General features: G+C 42.5%; 2 protein-coding genes across 2 annotated transcripts; one reads left to right on the forward strand and one right to left on the reverse strand.

Annotated features, from left to right (window-relative positions):
- Positions 1-823: 823 nt before the first annotated feature.
- On the reverse strand, positions 824-4,273 carry slc25a47a (solute carrier family 25 member 47a; the record flags this gene model as incomplete). The annotated part of the gene is made up of 6 exons (XM_079215929.1): positions 824-1,829; positions 2,105-2,369; positions 2,621-2,800; positions 3,451-3,522; positions 3,619-3,662; positions 4,237-4,273. 6 exons carry the CDS (start codon positions 4,271-4,273, stop codon positions 1,555-1,557), a joined length of 873 nt encoding a protein of 290 aa, XP_079072055.1. The 3' UTR covers positions 824-1,554.
- A 1,107-nt stretch (positions 4,274-5,380) lies between these two features.
- Positions 5,381-9,390, forward strand: slc25a29 (solute carrier family 25 member 29; the record flags this gene model as incomplete). The annotated part of the gene is made up of 4 exons (XM_079214841.1): positions 5,381-5,408; positions 7,248-7,291; positions 7,621-7,704; positions 8,620-9,390. The coding sequence occupies 4 exons, from the start codon at positions 5,381-5,383 to the stop codon at positions 9,388-9,390; spliced, it is 927 nt and encodes a 308-aa protein (XP_079070967.1).
- Between the last annotated feature and the right edge of the window lie 940 nt (positions 9,391-10,330).

A 10,330-nucleotide genomic window follows, 5' to 3' on the forward strand; every position in this document is an offset into this window, starting at 1 on the left:
TAGTTTTGTCCCAAGGTGAGAAAACTGCTTACTTCTTACACTATTTATAGGTATATTTATGATATAATTATGCAAATATGCTATAATCTAATATTTATCAAGGCTAAGGATGTAAAGGAGAATGCTCCTGATGCAATAAAGAATTTCCCAGTAATTATTCCAGTGTTTGCTTGTTTATACATTATTTGTCTTTCCTATAGCTTTCTTTTTTTTTTACTTTAAGTTTCCAGTGAATATGTTGGGTAATTGGCAAGAGTGGAGTAATACAACAAAGATGAATACAGTATTTCATTATTTTGTTTAAATTTAAAAAAAATAACTTCATTATGGAAGGCACAACATACATTTTTACGATAATCTTAAAAATAAATAAAGTGCCTTTAAAAGCAGCAGTTTCTCCATGTCACTGCAGGCTGAACACAGGTGTAAATATGACATTAATTATAGGCTTGTTCCAGTCAGGCGGGCCGGGGCGGCGTCGTGCATAGGAATGTGAGGAATTTCAATGTCTTGAAAAACATAATTAATTTTACAACCGTGTTCTCCCTGCTGTTGCATGTAAAAATGGCTGCTGCGAAAAGAGCCTATTATACTAAATATAATTTGCATTTCTTCCCTGATTTCACCACGTCCACGAACACCAAACATTTATCCTTAAAATGTCTGCACGTTATTCATGCAGTACGTAAAAGTAGTTTTCCATCTTTCGTAAAAGCAATTCTATAAATATTTGGGAGGAAGATGGATTGAAACAAATTCATTTCCACGTGTGCGTACAGACAATTTGCTTTGAGGAGTTGAAAGTTGTTCTTAACAGCAGTAACTTTTGTAGTGTGCAACAGTGACAAACAGACTGCTCATCCTGAGTCCATTGTTTCTTGTTATAATTCTATTAATAGAATAACAATTTCATAAATCCAGTTTATCAGGGCTTAAAATATCAAGGTATTATGTCTTATTTCCATTTATTTCCACGACTCATTTTGCTACCGAGCTGTAAATGAGTCATGGATGATACAATATGTACACATGCAGCGATGGACTGGACGGGTATCGCACTGTAAATTGTGCGCGCTGCGTCTCATTCATAAACACTAAACTCAAGGCCTTAAATGTTCTTGAATACAGTCAAATACAGATATGTTTTGGCGGTCTAAAAACTCTTGAGGTTTCTGGGTGCGCTGCTCTTCTGCTGAAAAAAAACTACACCAGTCCTGCAGAACGTTGTCATAAGCATAGAGCGAAAGGAGACACAAAAAAACTGTAACAGGCAGGCCAGGGATGCCATCTAGTGGTGAGAGGTACCAACATGACTTATTACTGACAAACAAACCCCTGAGCATATTAGATACATTATTCAGCCCAATTAAATATTAAACACGGCCGTAAACAATCGTTCCATGAAAATAATGCATTGCACCCGACACTTTCTTGCTCAATGTCTTTGTATCTCCATTAAACACAGATGGACAAACACCAACAGAATGTGAGGTATTGAGAATGGAGTCAGTAAGTGCTATTCCATCCTGGGGAGGAGAGTTAAACGTCGGCGGGTCAGTCTTTGAGAAAACTGGTGACACCCTCATATGTAACAAACACCACCATGTTGACGGGGAATGCGCGCAGCCAGTTGATGCCGAGGCTCTTGAAGAACACCCCTCCACCCTCCGACCTCACCGTCTCCGTGATGCAGTGAAAGAAACCCTTGTACCGCCTCATCTCCTGCGTTCCGTCCATCTGCAGGCGCGCTTTGATCACGTCCATGGGGGTCGCTAACGTCCAGCCTACGATTCCTGACATTCCGCCGGCCAGCATCACGCCACTCCAACCTGAAGGAGATTTAAAAACAAAGACACTGAAGTTAGAGGGATACACTAGCATTTATTAAATTGAAACTTCTCTTTTTAATCCTGAAGAAAATTGTGACAAAAGTCCTTGGCAAGAGTTTTGGCATCTCCCCCCATGACGTGTTTATTGGCCTTGATAGTGCTCCTCCTCAAGGATATGAGCTACATTACAGCTTATCCAACATTTGCAACATTGACACAGATCCGCATACAAAAAGATTTAATGTCATACAAACGAAATCGCAGACTTCACTCACTCGGTCTTTGGTTGCCGCTGTCCGTCAGCCATTCGCGGATCGTTGTGTAAGTCAGAAAGTAGATGGCGAACGACGTCGCGTCCCTCAGCATAAGCGGGAGCGCTCCTCTGTAAAGGCCCCTGATCCCATCCTCTTTGACAATGCTCAGCAGGCAGTGAACTGGACCTCGGTACCTGGGTTTGGGGAGGCTGGTTCCTCCTCGCATTGACGCCGTCTGACACTGCAGACGCACTTTCACGATGTCACCTGGAGACATCACTGACGTCTGTTGGAGGCAATTATGGAGAGATACAAAGGCAGGAATCTCAGTAGAAGATATGGGCAAATAAAACTGCAAAGCTATACACATCTGGGGATAGGATGGAAATTTTATTTTATATGTGTTTTAGCTGGCATATATGCCAAATATACACATTGATTTAAACTATGCATTGCATTGCTTTTTGCAGCCTCACTGGCAGGTGGAATGAAACACATTATTGATGGAAATAAAGCAAAACTTTTCGTAAAAGTTACCTGAGCCACACCCGCCGCCATACCAGACAGGAAGACTTCTGGTTTGGTGTTTGGACCACAACCAGCTCTGCGCACCTGACTCAGACATTGCAGGCAGTTCCTGTATGTGCCGAACACCACCGATGACGTCATGGAGATAGTGGCGATGGGCAAGGTCATGCCTTTGAAGAAGCCATGCACCTGATGAAACAAATGAGAGACACCAAACGATTAACCACAAAGACGTAGCGAACACAGCACCCACCTCCACATCTATCACTTACATTGTCTTTACATTCTAATCCAGGCTAATTGGTGTCCACGTCATACTCAGATAATAATAATTTGTAAAGGCACTTTTCAAGCTGGGAGCACAAAATACGGCCCCCCCAAAAAAAAAAGAAGAAGCACACAATCAAAAGACAGATGAATCATTCCAAAAGCATATAAGGTTGGACAGGTGGAACTATTGAAATAAACGGAAATTTAAAAAAAAAACTCATCAAAAAACTGCAGTTTCTAGTTGTTTGGACAACAAAAAAAAAGAGACAAAAAGTGACTCCACAGTGATCAACAGATAGATAAATAATTATGATTAATTGTGAGGCAAAAATAAATGAGTAATATTTTAAAAATATTTTCTCAAAGGTAATTGGTAACCAGTGCAGGGAGGCTCAAACTGGGTTGATGCGAGGAGAGCGTTTTGTTTTCAGTTTAGCCTCATCTCAGACACTGAGTGTGGTGTCTAACACAATGCTTTTATACACATGCAATATTGTTTTTGCCTCTTAACAACTTATTCAGAGTCATTTGACAACATTTGATATGTAGTGTACACCTGTTTTACTCACCCCTTCTTTTGAAAATGTCGATGCTACACACTGCCATACCCCAGTGAACTGTCTCTGGGTTTGGATCCGGACCTGGAAAAATAAGAACATGACGTAAAAAATAACATCCATTTATTAAACCGACATTGTGATGTAATGTTTTGGATACATGTATGCCAAATAGTGTACCTTCACGGTGTCCATAGGGTAACCCACTGCAACTCCACATGCTCCTGTGTGTTTCCAGAGGGAAAAGTAGTATCAAGGACAGAAACACAGTGATGCACAAGGTTATGGGGCTTTAACTGCACACGTTGAGCCGAGTAACGTGAGACGTAGCTGCGCTATGCCAGGCTCCATGTGCGATACTTGTTATGTATGCATGTGACAGGTATTTGTCAATTATTACATCTACGTTTAAATTCTTCAGGTTAAAATATGCATATTTATGGAAGCCCGTTTCCTCTATCCACAATTATTATTATCTCATAATTATGACTCATAATTTCGACTTCATTATCTCATAATTATGACTTTATTATCTCATAACCTCGACTAGTCTCATAATTATGACTGTTTTTATCATAATTATTATTTTTTTAATTTGTTTTGTGGCGAAAACGGGCTTCCATATATTTTGGATATATAACGTCACGAATGAACGCCATGGTTAACGCAATCTCCCCATGTACTGTGATATGGTTAGGGATCCATGCTAACAGTAGCAACATATTTGCCAAACACGCCAGGTTGCTCGTGCTAACTGAAGTTAAAAGACAGACCGAATTAAATAGCGTTAGCTTTTACCTGCAAATGATCCGGACACAAAATCAGCGATGTGCATCCTGTCAGATGGTGATGGACCAGCAGATAGTCTTCAGATGTGAGCCCATTCTGCCTTCTGTTGTGGAGCAGTAACCTTCAGCGTGTAGCTGTTACATCAGACGTCAGACGTACGTAGCAGAGGCAAACAGGGTGGTGCAACAGCCAACCCTGTTTACTGGCTGCAACCATTGGTCCCGCCTTCCCCCGAATGTTAGCCGAAAGATATAATATAGCCGAATGAATGGTTAACGTGCACCAAAGCAAGTTGTGTCTATATAACGAAACAATGTTATCGAAATACACCGTGTTGACGGTTGTAATTACTTCACAATAGACTGTCAAAAATGTTTTTTTAGCGAAACCTTATTGCCAGATATCATATTATACAATTTAATGAATCTGCACAGTTATGAACAGTACATAAACGTATCGAACACAGCATTTGTGAATGATGACGCGTGCTTTCCTCCACTGACAAGACACTTTGTTGGCAGTCAATGGAGCCGTTGGCTCTGGGACAGTCCATTCACAAGCTAAACATCACAGAGCGCTATGACGCGTTCCGACACCGGGAGCCCATTCATTGGCAGTGAGCAGCCAATGAATGACGAGTATTACGTCCGAAGTGGGGTGTCGGCGTCATCTTTTCACTCGGATTGGACAGAGAGGCCGGTAACTCCCGCCCCCCTCCTCCTAATAATTTCCTGCGAAGATAGCTTCGCGTGCTAGAGGGGGGGGAAAACCGTTGATGCAGACAGCGGTGAGGGTGTCCGCATTGACTGTAAACGCCACAACGGTTGTGCGGTCGTTAAGGGGAACAGGACAGGATTGAGAACAAGCTAAACAATACATTGAAAAAGAAAATATAATGATCAGCATTTGTGGACTGTCAGAGCATATAGGTTAACGGGACTCGGGCTAGCCAGTGCTAGCTAACGTAGAGACTAACGGAAAGTGCCTGTTAGTCCATTAGCGAGATTAAACTGCACGGCACGTGGACTGTCAGTTGCCCAACGAAGGAAAACTGTTTTGAAGAAGAAAACAATAACGTGTCATATAATTGCTGAGGGCCTCTTCAGTCAACGTGACATTTAGTTCTTCAGCTGGGCGACGTTGAAGAGCAGCGATGGACTTCGTTGCTGGATGCATCGGAGGTACGTTGCGTTGAGTCTGCGTCAGCAGCACCTCGGTCAGCCGCTTTATCTCGTGTCTTGTGAGATGATTCTCGAACGTTCAAGTCGACAGAGCCCAAACTTTAAATTTGGGACGTAATAGCGGCCATGTCTATGGTGATACCTCTCTCTGTCTCTTATATCGGCGGCAAAACACAAACCACCCTTACTAATGTGACGCAACTCTTTCATTGCAATTATATTTTCCAAATTCCAAAGCCACAAGCTGTAAATACTGCTGATTGCACCTGTTGGCAGACTTTGACTTTGGAGGGAGTGTAAAGTTGTGAGTGGCATTAGCTGCAGGGTTTTCACTGACGTAATTTCCCCCTACAGTGTGTTACTGATGCACTTAATACAGAGGGTTACTAGGTTGTCATTCATTACACATTAATTGAAGCTACCAAGTATGTCCAGTTCGCAGCATTCTACATGGTCTACTAGGGAAAGACATATTTACGTCTGTACTAACCAAGGGTGCGCCAACCTTCTGCATTACTGGTGTCCCCCTGTTGAGCATTGCAACCTTTCCCCCCTACACACGCACACACACAGACCAATCTCATAGCTTTCTTATCTTAACACAGACTTGGCTTGGCAGGCAATGTGGCGTGCCACCATCTCACAGTATATAGATTCTATAGAGAACCATCTACAGACAATTGGGAAGCTGGTTTAGGATGGCCTAGTTGGTGCTTGGCTCAGCTAAGTGGCATACATCTTTCAACCCAATGAAGTTTGCAATCACATTGGAGAGAATGACGTGATGCAACACCCTTGTCTTGTTGTCCTGTACTTGGATCACACCGGTGCATCAAGGTCAATGACCGATAGTCATTGTGTCAAACACGTCTGCTTGTGTACTTTTCCTGGCTTACTGCTGGGACTCATTCCTAATTGGCTCTTTTCACAAATGGGTCAAGTGACAAAGCAGGTTCTTATGACGGATAAGCTTTCCGTTTGTTTACTGTGGTGGCACAGGTGGGCCAGTAATTGTTAATTAATTATTGTGATTGTGATTTGTCACAGTTTTCTTTTAATTATTGACGAAACAGTAATTCAAGTACTTGGAAGTTGCATTAGTTGTTATGACGATTATGATGTTAATAATCTCTTTGGAGTGGAAGATAAAATCCTCTATTTAATTTAATGTCACAATATTGAGAGAATATATCATGATTATAGTACGAAATCTATTGAAAACCGTTATCTGATATCTTATTCATAAAGCCGTCTTACTCATTGAATGCTATTATAACCGGCAGTAATGTAACACATCCATAAATAGCTACCCATAGTATTAATAAACGGTATTGCAACATGTCTGAGGTTAGACGTACGTCACATTGCCCGTAAAAACCTAAAGCTGTCATTTCTGGGATTTCTTTGTTTATGGGCTAACACTTAATTCCTGTTTGTGGTCTGTCCAGGAATTGTTGTCAGGTTTGAACACAGACTGAGGTGAGAAGTCCAAACTGGCTTGAGAAGGTGGGAATGCGCTGGAAAGATTCCAGGTTATGTAACGTTCAAAGGCGCCCTAAAGAAAGTTTTAGAGGGCGACGTGGCCCAGTTAGCTGGCTCGGGCTCCATAAAGCCGTGTTACCCCGGAGGAAAAGGCAGCATACTCTAAAATTACACAACAGTGCCAGCAGCAAGAGTTTCAGTGGCCTTTAAAGACCGGCCAAGTAGGCTAAAAACTGGTTTAAAAAGGCCCAATGTGGTCCAGATTCCTGAAAAGAATCTGAAAAACTGGAGTGCGTAGAAACTGTCGGGGTAATGAGAACCCATAGATGTTCTCACAATTGTTTCCTTTGTCTCCAGGTGCTGCTGGAGTGTTGGTTGGACACCCATTTGACACAGTTAAGGTGGGAACAAGATTTATTTTAAGGCACCACTTTTTTAAGTAATTCTCTGTTAAAATGCACATAATAAAAATACCAACAAACTTAAAAACTCAATCTTTTCATTAACTACAAAACTGACATGTTGGATGTTTTCAACATTAATTTCTCATGACAAATGTTTTCCATCAAGTTGCCATGTCATCACTGGCCATTGTTAGAGCCAACCGAATTGAACATGACTCATTTCAATTTTCTTACTCCCTGTCCTCTGTTTTGGATTGTATGTCAGAGGGGAAACTTTTTGTGTTTCCATGGTTTAAATGATTCCTGAGGATTGTCTTCTTTTCCAGGTGAGGCTGCAGGTCCAGAGTGTTGACAAGCCTCTCTATCGTGGCACCTTTCATTGTTTCCAGTCCATTATACGGCAGGAGTCGGTATGTGGATTTTTTGCTCGTATATGCACGCAGTAATATTACTAAGTGACTATGTTGTGTGCTGTCTGTCCGCTTGATAAGCTCGGCTCTGACGCATGAAGGTTTTCCAGTCTTTTGAGTTTAATTAAATGAGCGTTCTGCGTTGAGGTGATTTATTTATTAGTATGAGCCATCTACTTTTCTGGGCCGTTGCTCACAATGACGCCTCTCCAATAGCTTTGCTTGACAGAACCTAACTTTAACACGGTCCAGCCACCATGGTTGTTATGGTCTCCAGTTAAAAGGCCAGTGAGGTCAGATGGACCTAATAGCATAGTTATACTAATCTTGGCCCTAAGACTGAGTAGGACAACTACTATGTGGTCAGACTTGTTTGGTTTATTAGGCGCTTCGTCTTTTGTTTTTCCTTGTTAACCTGATTCATTTGGTTTCTTTCTTTTTCACCATTGGTGTAATTTGGGATTTTTTTTACTATTTTATGTTTTATCAATAAGGGCCACTTGTGGTCAGTCTGAGTATACACATCACAGGATGTTATCCAAAGATGCTGAATAACTACCAGTAGCAGATCATTGCTTGGGGCAAACTGAAGGAGCACCTATTTCCTTGATGAATATTTAAGTAGCCTCAGGGCATTTCAAGTTTTCCACAAATACTGCAGGCAGGAAGAAAAAAAAGAGATGCAGTACATGGTGTGTTTACATTTTAACACTTAGTTTCTGCCTTAAGAAGGAGCAAGTGCTGACATTATTTTTGTCTAAAAATGCCTGCTCTGGTTGTTTTGGAAACATTGCATTCTGGGTAACCGTCTTTTTCAAATGTTGAGCACACAACCTTTGTTTTTATCTAATTAAATGAGTTATGTTTTTGTGATAGTGATGTGTAAACATATCTTGTCTCTGACCTTCTCCGCAGCTATCTGGCTTGTACAAAGGCATTGGATCTCCCATGATGGGCCTTACATTCATCAACGCTATCGTGTTTGGTGTTCAGGGAAACACCATGCGGCTGCTGGCACATGACACCCCCATGAACCAGTTCCTCGCTGGTGCAGCAGCAGGTGCCATCCAGTGTGTCATCTGCTGCCCCATGGAGTTGGCCAAAACCCGCATGCAAATGCAGGGTACCGGAGAGAAGAAGCCCTCAAGGAAGTTGTACAAGAATTCCCTGGACTGCTTGGCACGCATCTACAACCGGGAGGGTCTGCGGGGCGTAAACCGAGGCATGGTCACCACGTTCATCCGCGAGACGCCTGGCTTCGGGGTGTACTTCCTGTCCTATGATGTGCTGACGCGCAGCATTGGCTTTGAGCCGAACGACCGCTACATGATCCCCAAACTGCTGTTCGCTGGGGGCATGGCTGGCATTGCCTCCTGGCTTTCCACCTACCCTGTAGATGTGATCAAATCGCGGCTGCAGGCCGACGGGGTGGGCGGAGTCAACCAGTACAGCGGCATCGCCGACTGTGTGCGGCAGAGTGTCAGGCGAGAGGGCTACATGGTGTTCACGCGAGGCCTCACATCCACGCTGCTGCGGGCCTTCCCCGTGAATGCGGCCACCTTTGCTACCGTCACCCTCATCCTCATATACGCTCGGGGGGTGGAGGAGGGGCCTAAAGACTGTGAGGCGGTTCAGCCGAGCCACCACACCCCAATACAGCAGCAGGCCCAACCCTCCAGCCTGTGACATCACAGAGGTCTCGCCTTCAGCCTGGGCACTTTACAAGCATGGACAAACAAAATATACACACAAACCCTTTATTGCTTTCAGACTCAGTCTCGCATCAGACCAGTCATTCCCTATTTTGATTTTCTCTGAGTTTTTTTTTTAAATACTTTGTTTATGTTATTTTTACTTGAATGTCAAAAAGGAAACTATTTGTTTTGAGCAATTATTTCAGATTCAGAGTGGTGTGCACAGAGAAGAGACGAAGGTTGACATCTCTATTATTCTATATATACAAGTGCAGTGTTTAACTGCACTTGTATATATCATTGATTTAGATTATTTTCTTTTTAATGTAGATTGGAAACATCCTGCCTTTATGTGAAATCAATAATATGTCTATAGTATGACTACTTTTATTTTGTGAAAGGAAGCTGCAGCACCTGTTAGTTCCTGAACTGTATCCTCTGAGGATCCAAGAGAGCGAGAGAAGGAGAGATGGAATGTAGCATTTGATATGTCCCCGTAACTTCTGTGCGTCTGCTTTCAAACCAAAAACGTATTGCAGCTACAATCTAATCCTCAGTAAAGCACGTGTCCTTAGCCATGGTCAACCGAAGTGCGCTGGTTCTGGTCGGGGGCCGAATGTGAAGTTTGTCTGTGTGTGAAGGAGGACTGGCAATGACGTTTTGTTTGGCATGTTGTGTTTTCCCAAACTGTGAAGTTGTCATTGTAACTGTACTGCTGTATCAAAGGCCCGATCCAGAGGCGGGACACGGTGCTACATGTGCCACTACACATTTCATTGTAAAGTTATTATACACCAGATTTGTAACTGTAAAGTGAGAATACCAACTTCTGCTTAAAAAGTTTAACTAGCTCTGTGAAAAAGAAAACAACTCTTGTAAGGGGTGAAGTATATGAGCAGGAGGACGAAGCGTTCTAGAAAGCCTCTAAAATA

The sequence above is a fragment of the Taurulus bubalis genome (assembly GCF_910589615.1).
Source record: "Taurulus bubalis genome assembly, chromosome: 3".
Classification (NCBI taxonomy): Eukaryota; Metazoa; Chordata; class Actinopteri; order Perciformes; family Cottidae; genus Taurulus; species Taurulus bubalis.